Source organism: Solea solea, chromosome 15 (assembly GCF_958295425.1).
Source record: "Solea solea chromosome 15, fSolSol10.1, whole genome shotgun sequence".
NCBI classification, from domain to species: Eukaryota; Metazoa; Chordata; class Actinopteri; order Pleuronectiformes; family Soleidae; genus Solea; species Solea solea.
The window spans coordinates 15,783,026-15,798,516 of record NC_081148.1 but is presented as its reverse complement, the minus strand read 5'-3'; the positions used below and the strand labels follow the sequence as shown (position 1 = coordinate 15,798,516).

At 41.8% G+C, this 15,491-nt stretch overlaps 1 protein-coding gene across 2 annotated transcripts in view; it reads right to left on the bottom strand.

Annotated features, from left to right (window-relative positions):
- Positions 1-11,002, bottom strand: part of mcu (mitochondrial calcium uniporter) — a 55,760-nt gene extending 44,758 nt beyond the window's left edge. Inside the window, exon 1 of one of the 2 annotated variants that reach the window (XM_058651866.1) lies at positions 10,790-11,002. In XM_058651866.1, the coding sequence (XP_058507849.1) occupies positions 10,790-10,906 (117 nt within the window). In that variant the 5' untranslated portion in view covers positions 10,907-11,002. The remainder of the gene's footprint in view (positions 1-10,789) is intronic. The other variant, XM_058651867.1, reaches the window with a different exon arrangement.
- Positions 11,003-15,491: the final 4,489 nt, after the last annotated feature.

The following is a 15,491-nucleotide window of genomic DNA, read 5'->3' as shown; positions in this document are numbered from 1 at the left end:
CTTCTGGATAATAACAATTCTGATGTACGCGTGGTTTGTGGGTGTCAGACATCCCCGTTCTCCTGTCGGCATTTCTCTGATCAGCTGCCAGGCAACCGCTTCCTTCAATGTGTCATTGTTAGGACCACTACATCTTAAAAGTCAGCTTCCTCCACTTCAACTGACATCACAATAGAGTAAATGCAACTCTGGGGAGCACCAGGCACTAAATACTGTATGTGGATAGGACAATAGAAAAAAAAAAGTCGGACTCAAGCTAGCCTGGGTGCTCTGTGCACGCCCCATAGTTCCCATCCCCAGCTTAAACCCAGAAAATAATAGAAGACGGTACACGGAAGAACAACAGTGATAAAAAACAGGGATAAATTCAGGCTGGCACATTTCTTCCAACTGATAAGGACACCGACATGCCAACAACTAGCTGCAAGCTAAACAGGAAACCACCTGATATTATACAAGATGTAAGGGGCTTAAAAACTTCATTCAATAATTAAATTCCCCAACAGTGCTTCTATACTGGGACAAGGACAGTCGTCCAACTTAATGGCATAAATGTGCATGGAAATCTACTGTCTGGAAGTGCCTGCTTGGCACCAAACCACCATGGAGCTACATGTTCACTAGCCATAATAACCTCCACACAAGAGGGATGTCACAGCCCTTGAAACATACTGTTTAACCATGACCAGCAAAGCCATTTCCCTGGTAACTAAACACCACAGTGTTTCACTAGTACTCACACTAACTCTTAAATGGATGCAGATTTCCCTCCAGCAGAGCAGAGTCCTCATCTTTCCTCTGTAGGTCAACTGGCTTTGTCAGAAGTGACTAGACCAATTTCTTAAATCACCATGACAAAAAAAAAAGTGTTGAGTTGAAAATGTCACGCTCTCTTGCCATTAACCCTGTGCACTGATCCAGCACGGACAAAGGAACTAGTCGGGAGCTTGTGTGTGGGGTTATTCCACTGATTAAAGTGCTATTGACTGGGTTTAAGTTTGAAGGGCGATCTATTAAGTCAATTGTACATATTATTCATCGTTCTATGCTTCTCTCCAATATCTGCATCCAAGTGTGATGTTCTCTCTTGGTTACACTGTGACCTAATGGAGCAGAATTTTGTCCTTGAACACCGAGTAATGTATTCATTTTCCCTCCTACTGAGTTTCTAAGTGACTTGTATGCCTGCATGAATCATTTACAGAGTAATTATACTTAAAACAGTTGTTAGGGATTCTAAATGCTCCTGTTTCACATACCTTGGTGATCTCGGATTACTTAAAATATTTTTTGCAGAGAGCTACCCAGTGACATTGGTTTGACACTAATTGAGCACAAATTTGCCACAAACAGGGAAATGATATAACTCCAATTTCGGGGCAAAAGTTTGAACAGTAGACATTTGCAGTAATCCTTTCAGCTCTGCTGGCAGTGACATGGGAACACTAACAAGAAGCTGCTTTGCTCACCCAATTTCCCTCCAGCAAAAGGGGTGAGCCTGAGGTCGAGGGAATCCTCACATCACAAATCCTAGCATTGCTGTGAACGACTTTCCAGCCACTACTTTGCCCATTTGTAAAACAGGACTCCTTTGAACATAGTAAGTCACACTTCTAATTAGCAGTTGCTGCCTTTGACTGCTACACCAGTTTCTTCTCTCCTCCTCTTCCCCCTCCCTGATAGGATTGTTTTCTGCTTTCACTGCACAATTGGGATTGATGGAACTGTCAGATTCAACAGACTATTTTGTTTTCAATTCAATAAAGCAGCACAAAGTAGACAAGTGAGAGCATTTTTGGGACATGGGACAGTTTGGCACGGGAATTTACAGCTGTGTCATATCCACTTGAGTTTCCCTAGACATGTATATCTGTAGCTCAGAGATATTTTAATGACAGGCTTACATCTAAATAAAAGGGGCTTTTATACACACACATATTGTAGGTTCTATTAAAACCAAACAAGGTGGAATCAGTGAGGATAATACATTTCTAATTAATATGTGTGAGTAGGAATGAAGTGATTCTACAAATACATAATTCAGCTCAGACCAGGGTTCAGTTCACACTTTTTTTTAGTTGAATTATAATGATAGTTTTGTGATTTGCATGCATTATAATTTTGATTATTCTATTATTATATGTATAAGTAAAGAAATGACAGCAGGCCATACTATCACAGTTCCATCACCCTCCATCATTTCAGAATCATTAAACCCCACACAAGGAGCGTTTTTGTTACACAACCATTAACCACGCCATGGTATGGTCTGAAATGGTAAACCCTAACTCTGGCTTGTGTGTGTCGCAGGGTGCGTGGGGCCAGATGGTGATAGCTGTGTCAGCAATTCTCACTGCATGACACCAAACTGGCACAATGCACCGTAGCCCACCAAAAAAAAGGAATCCAAAGTGATTCCTTCTCAAGAAATCTCTTGTAGAGTTTTTTTTTTTACACTTGTCCAGATGCGACTGATTCACTGACCTCTAGAAAACTTTGACCCGGCCATATAATATGTGCATTAAATTAATGAGTTTAGGAGTATAAGGGCTTTCATGTGAAGTAAAACCAGAGGGTATTTCAACTACTTTCTGCAACATTACTCTATGGCTCATTACTCTGGGTCTTTTGCTGCGTTCGGGAACTGATAAACTCAAAACTGCACCATGCAAAGTCATGCACAGGATATCCTGAACCTATCCTGAATCTTTCACAAAACTCGAGTTAACAGTTCGTAAATATGAATGAGGAACATTTGTCTTGTGAGGACGAATGTTACATAGAAAGCCATCTACACTCCTTATTGACTCATTTTGTTCTTTCGTTGTGATTTGGTTGTAAATGTAAATGTAAATGTTTTTTTGTAACAACACCAATATGGCTAGAACATACAGTATCTAAACAGCATAATTAAAGAGGATATCTGTACAAACCTCATTCCCAGCGATAAAAAGTGTAATTAATCCTGCGTTTAAACATTTTTTTCCACCAGTAAGAAAGTGTTAAATCGGCCTTCACTCCAAGGTCAAATGACTCTGCAGTGCAGATGGGTTTTAATGTGCTTCTGCTCAGATCTGCATCATTGGAAACGCAAGATCTGGGTGAAAACGCTCTATTTTTATCAGCGATGCATCATTTCTGGTGCAACGCTACGACGCGGACTCCTCTTCTGGCCGTAAATAGTTATCGTATTTTTAGCCATCCTTACTTACATCCTAACTTGAGACAGCACTCACAATCACCACCAAAACATGATCACTGTGAACCAAAAGCGTAATTTGGTGTTTCTTTCGCTTCCTTGTTTTCAGTAACATCACAAATCACGCACAAATGGGAGACAAAAACACCACAGGGCAGAGCAACCACTGGCAAAGGGAATGGTGTTACTCACCTTTTTTTTTTAGCGGGTTTAAAAATCCCAGGTATACACAATGTGAAAGAGGTTATTACTGGCAACAGATTTACAATCCTTTCACAATTGCAAATAAACTGAAATATGTGTTTGTGTGTATTAATAAAATCAGGAGTCACCCATAACTGTCCCACCTTCTTAAATGGATGTGTGCATGGCTGACCATCATACAAGCTAAATCTGCCCAGTCTATAATTAACATCTATTTGAACACTACATTGCAGCAAATGTGTTTGGCTGTCACAATAATGAGCCTAATCCCCTAATCTGATAATGGTATGAAAGGCAGGGCTGCTGATAACCTTCAGGTTGTAGTGGCAGCCTCACCTGCCCGCCTAACAGAGGACACAACCAGCTAGATGTCCCAGAAATGAGGAGGTAACCAAGCGTTGCGGCCATCCATCATCACATTACACACATTGGCCTAGTTTAATGTCCTTTGCAGACTTGACTGGAGGCATGCTGGGCCACACGGAAACATGGGAAGCAGCTAATTAGTCTATGCCAACAGCGGAGGTTCACCAGTTGTTTACCACACCAAGGGTGAAATCCCTTTCAGGGTGTTAATGAGGACTTCGTCCATCACAATGGCCTCATCCATAACGACGACACCACATCTCCATAACGACCCGCCGATTACAGACAAATGTGGCTCCTTAATCGAAGCATAAAAAAACAATAACTGTACATTCAGACAGTGGGTTGGATTGGAGGATGTGGCTGAGTGAATACGGTGCACCACCTTCAGTGAGGTTGTAAGGTTTTCACCTTCCAGGAAAGTTCTTTTTGACCAAAGGGCAAATAACTGGTGAGTGTGAGAAAGGTTACTGTGCAGAGCAGGTGCTGTGTAGTGTGATGCATTCAGACAGCTGAGGAAAATTAGAAGAGGGAAGCACACGGGGGAATACAGGACACGCACTAGCATATGTCTGGAGGTGTAAAACGGAAAAGAAAAGGTAGGGTTTTTTTTTTCTTTCTGTCAATGAAATGGTGGAAAAATAACACTAAATTCACAGCTGTTGACGGGACACGTGTAAAAAAAAATAATAACCCAGTTTAATCAGTGGCATGGTGGAAACACTGCCGGAATTGTATCTGTTCTGCTGAACCCTATCTCATCTCAAATATCGACTCAAACATTTCACTGACCAGTCAAACTATGGTAATTGAAAAGGAATTATAGAAATGTCAGGATTCAGGAAAAACAAACCACAGCAGACTTTTAAAAGTAGACTCCATCTTGCTGTGGAACACATTAACATTACATCCCTTGAAACACTTGCTGCTCATTACTATGTTATTAATGAGTGTCACAGCTCGCATGATCCCATCACAGGTTGGTGGGTCATTTCTTTTAACCTAATGTCTCAAAGTGAACAGGATAAATAAAAGTGGAATACAGAGATGTACAACCTAAAGCAAATATGGAGCTTATACTGTATGTATGTAATAGAGTGCCTACTGCTGTTGCATGGACATGATTGCTGTAATAAAAGTGTGACAGACTCAGACACTGCAAGTAGTTCACCATGTGGCAATAATGAAGATGAAAGGAGGAAACATCTGCCAACTTACATGTGTAAAAACATGTAATGTTATAACAGATAATGGGGGAAAAAAGGATAGGATAAAAGAGTTAGGGTGTATTGCACAGACCGTGACAAACAAACAAATCCCATGTAGGTGTCACAAGGACCACATTTTGCTAAACATGCACATACTGTAGGCACACACACAGAAAGCGAGAGGTGTCACAATGGCATCATGACTGATGATTACTCTGGCTATCGCTTGCCAGGTGGATTGCCAACTAATCAGAGAAACACACCCATTAAAGTCATCAGCATTTAGTCTCTGATGACACATTTTAGGAATGCATTTAAATTCTTTCATGGTCTACGAGTTCTGACCAAGCACTCGCTGGAGTAGTTTCAAACACAATATCCCTGCACTCCCCACAAAAAAAATGTTAGTCTTTGTGTTTTTATTAATAATGATAAATGAGATGAACTGCATGTTGCATTATGCAAAATGCATAACTCACCCTTGAGTGAGCACTGGTGACAAAATGAAGCCCATAAAGGTCCAGTGTGTAACATGTAGGAGGGTTTATTGGCAGGAATTAAATGTTCTACCTATATGTATGTTGTATTTGTATAATCACTTAAAATAAATACTTTGTATTTGAAGCCTCTGAATAAGCCTTTTATATGTACTTTAGGCAGTGGCCTTGTTTCAGTCCTGTAGACAAACATGCATTTTGCGTTTTGAAGCAGAAGCTTAATACGCAGTAGAAGAAGAATGGCATACTTTCTAGAACGCAAAGGCCACCGTAGTTCCCTGACAACTTCGGGAATGGGAGTGGTGAGTGGAAAAACAACTAGGAATTAGGAATATTGTTGTCAAATATATTTCTATGTATTTGCACAGTGCAAATGCTTAATGGTTGTATGTTTCCTTCAAGTCCACCTTTAAACTTATCTTTTACATTGCTCTCCTGTCCACAAATTCAAACAACAAAGAACTACACGGAAGTTATCATCTACTTTCCTGCCAACACAGATGCAAATTATGGCCTATTTTCAAGGAAACCAATCACAACAGCAGCATCATAAACACATACAGTGTCGCAGCCTTGACAAAATTTGGATTTAGATGCTGAATTCGCTCAGAAGGGCAGTTGTTATCATTTTGCACCTGGCAAAAGAAGACTGGTGGTTTCTTCTTCATATCCTGAACATTTTTCTCTAAGTCTTCCATCTAAAACTAAAATAAACAGAGAGAGAGTCATTCAGTCATTGGCAGATTCAATCTGCACTGCCATCAAGAACAGCAAAGAACAGCCTCTGGAGGGCACAAGACTGTTGGAGGGTTTCGCAATTGGCAGCGCCACCTCGATCTGGGGAAACAGCTGATTTTTCAGACCACATTGCAGCCACTCAGGCTCTGCCCAGACATTGTTTTAACACCTGAAACAATGAAGCAAGGGGTAATGCTGGAACTTACCATCCCCTGGGAAGACAGGATTGAGGAGGCAAACGAGTGGAAAAGGACAAAATATGTCAAGCTTGCGGGGCCGACTGCCGAAGGAATGGCTAGAAAGCCCATTGCCTGGGGAAGTTGGCTGCCGGGGAACCACCAGCCGCTCACAAACGTGGTCACTCACAGTCCTTGGCATGAGAAGACAGCCAAAAATAACAGCCATTAAAAACATCCTGGATGCAGCGGAAAAGGCCTGCCAGGTGGATGTGGATCAAGGAGAATGAGATCCATGTGTGAACACACAAGTCAGTGACTGATCACCCCTGGCTAGGTCGCTTGGGTGAGGGCATCTGCTGATTAAAGACCTGAAACAACCAGTGACCCCGGGGTTCATGCCCTGATGACGTTTTCATGCAGCACCAAAATGTGTATTCTAGAACTAAATTAATAGCAGGGGTTTTAATACAACATAATATGTTGTCATTCCCAAAAATGTTCATATTTTTTGTGATATTCTTTGCATCATTTACTATGAAACACTTCATAAAGCAGTTGAGGCTGGTTGCCTTCAACTGCACCCAAATTAGTCAATACTGTATGCTAATGTGGAAAGTGTAAGAGCAGCAACATGGCATGGTATGTGAGATGAATGGAAAATACATGCTACAAATCAATCATTTGTGTAACTTTACCTTTGACTGACTGAAATTCTATCATATCACTTTGCCTCATATAACCTTGCAAGAGCATATGAAACCCCACAGGAAAACACAAATCAATTTTCTTACCCGCTAAAGAAAACCCACTAGATTGCACTTCATGCCTATTAAAATTGCCTTGTACAGATAGTAATCGAATAATAGTGAAAAGATGGAATGGAACAGCTGTGCTGACCAAAGATTATTAAGATTCCTCTTTGGCGGAGGTATCAAACACCATCTGATAAAATCTGAGGATAGACCTGCAGGTCGACATCATAAACCTCTAATGTTATGAGCAGTCAGCTTGGCTTTTATGTTGAAATGAGAAGTCAACCCATCTGTCAATCATCACACTCCAGAGTGAAGAATGAAATCGTTAATTGGGCACAAATTCCACTCATCATTTCATGTCAAATCTCGGTCATACATGTAAATGTGAGATCATGAATGGAGTCACAAACCATGTTGCTCATTTTAACCCTTCTTTTACCAAGCCTGTCGTCGCCGACTTCTCATTACAGTAACTCCTAGACCGTGGGTGATATCTAGAAAATTCAAAAACTATGGACTGGCCATCTGTCGAGGGTGTACTTCACATTTCACACGATGTCAGCTGAGATTGGCACGGCACCCACCGTGACCCTCATGTGGAGGATAAAGTGGTAGAAGATGGATGGATACCTACCAGAAAGCAGAGAAATAGAGCTTTGCACCCATATACTTGTCATTACGGTAGCCCTTAGTAGCATATTCCTAAATGGCCGAATAACAGCCAGATGTCGAAAGTGAAAGTTACTCGTTATTTTTTGACAATTCTACAGCCATAAAGTCAAAATAAATCCAGGCGGCCTGATTATCATGATGGTCATAAGAGGGTTAAAGAAGAGATTACATTAATGAAACTGCCTGTGTGGAGGGGTTTATCAATCAATCAATCAATCAATCAATCAACTATCTTATCACCTTTAGCAGACTGCAGCCCCAAGCAGGCAGTCACTCTCTTTTCACACTAATCCAAACAACTTTAACGGTGAGCCCGTCAAAGCAGCAGCGATAAATTAGTTGACTCCAACACTGATTGGATTTAAAGCCAGGAGTGGGATTTGAACTCATGGCCACAGGTGGCTAAAACCACTGTCTGCTCAGCTTTGGCGAACATGTTGGTTTAAACAGCAATAAATGTTTTGGGTTTTTTTTTGAATAGTGATGTCTATTTTACTCCCAAGTTCACAGTGAGTTTTAGAGAATGCAGTGAAATGACTCCCTTTACTCATATTACAAATCCCTCTACAACAATTTATGGGAACAGTTTATTCACAGTGACTCAATTCTTCTGCCACGGTTGCATTTAACATGCCATCTGACTCAACAGTAATCTGGTGCAGGTTAAACGAGCACCTCTGGAGCCCACAGTCTGCCCTGCATCCCCGAGGAGACGACCCCTCGATACTCCACCTCCCTGTGGAAACAGCAGTCATCATACACCTGAAAACTTGGCTCAAAATAGCCTATCGGTGTCTTAAGAGGATCCTACCCTGCTTACAGACACAAAATGCTTAACGACACGTCGTTAGCGTGTGCCCCACTGCAGTGTTTAAGACACCAGTCTAGAAACAGGGTTTACACACTGCAGTGAGGGACTCGCAAATGAATATAAAGACTTGGCTGTCACACGGTAACAGGCCTGAGTTAGAAGCTGCAGCAGCGCTTCAACGGACAAAGACACAGTGTGACAGGAAAACAAAACTACAACCTGAGCAGACTGACACGAAATGAAAACCTCTTAGCGCAAACTCTGCAGACATACAAACCCGCCCCCCCCCCCCCCCCCCCCCCCAACCCCCCTATAAATCACATGAGGTTTGAATAGGCAGAGTTATTTTAGAAGAAGGGGAGAATATTTATTCTCCATGGGGGGGTTAATGTTTCCTGTTATGACAGTTCACGGTAGGCAACAGCAATGGGGGCCAAAGTGGAGCATGTGTGTCTATTCAGACCAGCCAGACCAGCTGCTTCACCTCAAGGCGGGGAAACAGCATGTTTGGTTTCACAAGCCCTGCTGCAAGTGTTTGCATATGGGAGGAGTAAGAAAAGCAAAAACAAGCAAAAGAGGGGAAAAGAAAAGGTGAGCGTAAGACAAATAGAGCAAGGAAAATAAAGGCGTGAAGGGATGGAGCAGCGCGGCATAAAAGAGACGCACAAATGTGCACACACAGCAGTGTTTCTTGCTACAACGCACAGGTTATGCTATCCCGGGTAGCAGTTACTTCCTCATTCTTTCATGTCCAGGTCAGTCCTGTGATTTACCTCCCTCCTCAGGCAGCTGCTGATAAGGCTCAGATTTTCAGCTGCCCAAGGCACGAGCGAGTGAAATGTGCAACCACTGCACTATAACAACATTTTTTAAACCCTGTCGCCTTCCTGTCATTGTGAGCATTTCTGCTACTGCATCTATTACTACGCGGGCAAGAACATGGATTAGCTTGCAGGAAAACCCAGGATCACCCCACCACTGAATGGGGAAACACCCACAGGGAGGGAGGGAGGAAGGGAGGGAGGTTATAGCAGGCTTGGCTGGAGAGTGTGACATCATCCAAGTGTGGGTTTTCCATGTTTCTGTAAAGTCTCATTCATATGTATGTGTGTGTGTGTGTACATTTTGAACGTTAAACCTGAGACACCAGGACAGTTTGGGCACATTTGGCCAGTCCTTCTGTCACACAGTAAAGGAGCTATTTATGGGTTAAGACCTGATTTAAGGGTTGGATATAGGTTATGATGAGGGCTAGGCATTTAGTTGTAAGGTTAAGGTTATTTCGTAAAGCATTTTGTAACCTTGTTTTGAAAAGTGCTACATTATTAGCCATTATTATTTGGTAAGGGGCTAGGAGATGCATTATGCCTTCACAATGATAGCTGTGCAAAAATGTGTGTGTGTGTGTGTGTGGACAAGTGTAGTTTTCCTTTCTCCACTCTGCTGGGCATACTTCCATTATTCTGCTGCAACACACACACACAGACTATGTAGAAGGATGAGGGGAATCATCGGTCATGGACTGGCAACTAAAGCTTCCTGCAGCCAAAAAAAAAAACCCGCCCTGCTCACAATTAACATGTTTAATGCAACGGCATAAAAATATAAAAAGACACCCATCCCCATCCGACAGCAGCCGAACCAACACCAATGTCTACTGCAGAAAACGTCCCAACACCTACGGTGGGATCGCGTTCATATTGACACACAGTCCTATGAGCAGCATTGTCTGGACGATTAAAAAAGAAAGCTACAAAGTTGAAGGACGCAGGAGAAACGAGGCTTTATGAGGAAGCGGCTGAGTGTCGGACTCGAACGGCTGCTTTACAGTAAACGTCTGGGTAGCGTCAGTGGGGTGTAGATGGGCTTCTCAGCAAGCTCTCCAAAAAAAAAAAAACTGCATTGCCTCTGTTAAAGATTCACGTCCCCGCGTGGATTACAACACCGACACGACACCAGGTTGAGATACATATCATGACTCATCCTGTACCTCACCTTTACGCGAGGCGCAATCTCAAGAACAAGACATGAACGGAAAAAATCTTGAGGCTAGTTAGCTCTACTTCCTTAGCCAGCGCAGCCGCCGCTTTCCCTCCCGGTCCAGCCAGACTGCCCGGTCCTACACCTCCTCCCTGAGCGCACACACGTCCTGGGACTTACCGGTCGTATGTGCTGATGGTGTCGCTGTGAAGAGACAACAAGTGCGGGGAGGCTGCCGGCCACCGCTCCGCTGCTCCGGGACAACAGGAGTATCGATCTGCACACTTTCGCAGCCATCTCTGTAGTGAAACCTCGCCGGGAAGGAGACTGCTGCGGGCGGGCGGACAGAGACGCACCGAAGGGAAGAGGGAGGGTGGTGGGCGGGTTGCGGGGCTGGACTACACGGCTTCATACACATGCCCAGTGTTGCACCAGTATGATATGCATAGATCAGACGCCTCTGTGCGGGCTACTCCAAAACAAATAGACACCGACTGTATTTGATATCTATGAAAGGAACACCTATCACTGAGTTCCTCCATTTAATTAACCAGAGCTGAACTTACATGCAGGCTACTCATCTGACAGTACACACACAGGCTATGATATAGAGCTGTGATATCAATCATTTAAAAAAAAAATAAAAAAATGCACACAAAGTACTTCACATAAACACATTTAAATTATTCATCGAGATTGTCAAATGTATATTTGTGTCTTTAGTGTCTACTGTTGTTTACCTTTTATTTGCATGTACTGTATATGTTCTACTGGAGAACTAGGTGATTTTATTATACACTGTGCAATGGCATTGATTCGATTTGACAAAAGAAAACTCTTTGAGATGCCACTATACATGCTAAGGAGTAAGAGAAAGAAAATATCAAACTTAAATAATAATCATGTGATTCTCTCTCCTCTACAATCTATTTCACAGTATATATTATGTGAAATATACTAGTGGTGAAGTCATGTACAACAGTGATACAACAGGAGATTTTCTTTTTCCTCTCATGTACAGTAAGTACACAAGTCTGGCATTCCCAGTCATGAAAGGAATATCGACAATTCAACAATACAAAATCAATTACTTTTCTTGCACACCCCAGCTACCATGTCCATGTATAACCTATAAGGGTTATATTCAGGCTGACAGTATGGGTCCCAAGCAGATTTTTCCACAGTTTCTGTGGTGGCTCCACCCACGTTTGCCCACATTAGTTACCTTTCCAGGCTACCTGGGTACTAAGTGGGCATGGGCTTGAAATGGGCAAATCATGCAGGTTCTATATGGTTTCAGTAACATGGGCCCATGTGGGCAAACATGAGTGGGGCCATGGAAACCTCAGGAAAACACACTGAGGACCCATATTGTCAGCCCGAATATAAACCTTATGGGGACCATGTGGACGTTTGAGTTCTAAATACTAAAAATAAGAAGAATCAGTATGATGTTGTGAACTTAAATTCATTTTAAACCTCCACCAAAAGCCACGCAGTTTCCCCAGTGTCACTACACATATCTCACAAGGTCAAAATAGTTTTTTAAAGAATTCTGAATCTGGCTCACCCAGAAAATCGAATCCTTTCTTCATGGGGCTATAAACTACATCTTAAGACAATTTCAATCTAACCTGTCCTTTACTTTTTGAATTATGCTGCTCACAAGCAAAGAAATGCGGCCAAAATCATAACCACCTTGGCAGAGGTAAAATCAAATCATAAAGCTTCTAAATCTTCATTTTATCATTTATGTCTTGGTACATGTACGCTTGTTTGTAGATGTACAGTATATTGTCCTGCTCAGCTTTTCCTACAGCAAAACTTGGCACTTGGCTTGCTGCTGACTTGTGTCCTGCTATCTTCAAAGAGACCGACACAACAAAGCTCGCCTCTTTCTGACTCTTCGTACTTGCTGTCACTGGTCACATCATCGTTTCCCCTGCAAGTGCGTCTAATATTAGCTTGTCCTTCAATCACTCTTGTGGCATGTACAGGAGTTAATCGAATTGAACTGATCTTCAGTGACTTTTAAGCATTTCAACGCATCTCTGGTCTCCTCTGCCCAAGTGGCAGTGCATAAGGGTAAGCACTCAAATGTGAGGAGTTGTGTTTTCTCCCGAATCGCTCAACCACTGCAAAAGCAAGTAATAGATGTGGTAATGGGTCTTCTTTTAGTCAATGAATGTCAAGGAGACTCCCCTTAGTGGAATGCAGCCTACTCTCCTTAATCTTTAACCAAGCCTGTCATAAAATGCAATACGCAACACATCTGTAACGTCCAATGTGATAATGCACATGATAACATCCTTTGAATAATGGCTTAAACTTGAGAATAAAAAAAATTAATAAAAACAAATTGAGACGCATGTGTTTAGAGATGATGTAGATTGTGCTTGCCTGCTGTTTGCTTGTGAAATCCAGTTGTAATATGTCGTTGCTGCTGAACTCATGTTACTTCCTTCTGTACTTCCTCAGGTGCAGTGCAATGGGCTGTGTGGGCGACGCAATTTAAATGCAAATTCCCCGCCATGGACAAGGACCTGCTCAAGGCCTCAAGGGTGCATTGATTCTCAAAGGGAATCTTTGTGCCAAATACTACCGAGCACCTCTCATGAACCTTTACACTACCACTGTCAACGTACCATGGATGAATGGAATTTGTCATTTACCCCCATGGTGCATCTGCAGTGTAAATAAAGGACACTGCATTAATGGGAAATAAATCAATGAGTCGGTCAGTGTCATCAGCTTGCAAAAGGCTATACAGAAGGTAATTGTCATTACTTTTACCAGTGTACAACAAACCATAACATCTGAGTTTAATAGACAGCAATGCGAGCTACAGCATATCAGATAATTTATTCTATTTAATCAGGTACAATATTTAACAGGATTCATAAAAACAAGAAAAACACTTTTGTGTAATTATACATACGCCATATCTGTATCAGTAATACCTACTTCATAACTATTCTTCCTTATAAAATATCAAATCAGCAAATTAAGTCATAAACATGGTTACAGAGGAAAATATAGAACATTTACAAATATGACAACTTTTGCTTGGATGCGTGTTTATGAGTGTGTCTGCATGTCGATGCATGACTGAAACGTCTCTTAGCAGCATTCACTCCCTAAAAAGGCCAGCCACAAGCAAGCATGCACGGGTGTGTTGTTTCTATTTCATCACACCACCAATCAATGTACTACACAGTGTAAACCTAGACCTGAGTAGGAGGGGTACATTTATTTCCCTGCTCGCTTACAAACAAGTCTTACAGATAACGTGCAGCAGTATGCGTGCTGAAACTAGAGCCTTCTTTTGTCTGCATGGCTTTACCTGAGACGTCATTCATTGTAATGGCACAACTTGAGAATCAAATTTCACCATCGTTTACATTCTACAAAGCACTTCAGCTGGGACCTTTCCTGGGTGCACAAAAACTGATTTTTGCTCTTATAAACAAGTGCAAGTCAGAGCAGCAGCAACACAGTTGTGCACTAAAAACATGTGAGCTGCTGGCCTGTCTTATCTCCTGTTGCACCTTTGCACTGCCACAATCGCATAATAGCACTGCTATTGGCTTGTACTGGTCTCTACATGGCAGCACAAAGTCTACAAGGTAAACGTTTAACTCATATGCTTCACCTTACACATGAATTAGATAAGACTAATGGGTGATGCCCGAGTCAGAAAGTGGAAACATGAGTAGGAACCAGATATGTGGAACATTTTAGGGCAACTGTTAGCTGATCCTTTCAGGTCACTAGTCCACAACATTGAACACAACCATGACCAGATGCATCAGACGTGGTCGCAGAGCTGAAAACACTCCGGTCAAAGCCGTTCAGTGACGTTTTGTGTACAATTATCCACGACTAAATATTTGTGATGATGTGTGTGCTTAAGAATGTCTGGCTTTTAAGAAGCTGATTACTGTAACGATCACGGAATGTGTTCTGCATGTTTACAAGAATAATAAAAGGCTGACATTGCATTTGTAATTGGGATTAATGTTTCAAGAAATATATGCAGCCACTGTGGAAACCAAGTCTGTGCTGTTGTGACCAATGTTGTGAAGCAATATTTCAATAGCTGGCAATTTTATACTGTGTAGTTGATAAATTAAATTAAAGAACCCTGCACTGGAGAGCTACCAGTAGAGAAAGGTGTGTGTGTGTGTGTGTGTGTGTGTGTGTGAAGAGGATGGGGGGTCATATTTATAATAATTTGTAATATGAGTAATCGGAATAATTAAAAACATTAGTTGTGTGTAGGCGATATTAAGGTACTGACAATAATTACCTCAACCTATAATGACAGCTTCCTGGAAACAGTTCCCGCCGTGTGATAGCGGCATGAAACAAGTAAACCTCACAAGTAAGACCTGCCTGTGACCCCTGAACTTTCTGACCACAGGTCCATTAGTAACTGTGGAATTGATTAAGCAATATATTGACGAAAAGATCAGATGTTTCGAATGCATAGATTCTTGTCCCATTTGTCAGGACGGTGTGTCATTTGTAAATGACCCCCCCCCCCCATATAAAGATATATTAAGCTCGATTTTCATTAGTTCATAGCTTACAACCTTGTTTTATGCATCGCAACAAACAAACTGTCAAGAGCATTTTTTGGTTTGATACGCAGATTGGTGTATTCACATTCTGCTCCTGAACACAAGTTAATCTAACAAAGTGAGATGACATTCAAAACAAGGTGTTGTGAACAGCAAGCTAAGCACTGTGTATATGATAAACAGTATACATAACAAAGACACAAACATACATGCCTCCTCTTACTGTTAAGACTACAGATAAGTGCATTATCTTGATTTCTTTGTTCCTCTGGTGTCATTTCACTTAACCAATTATTATT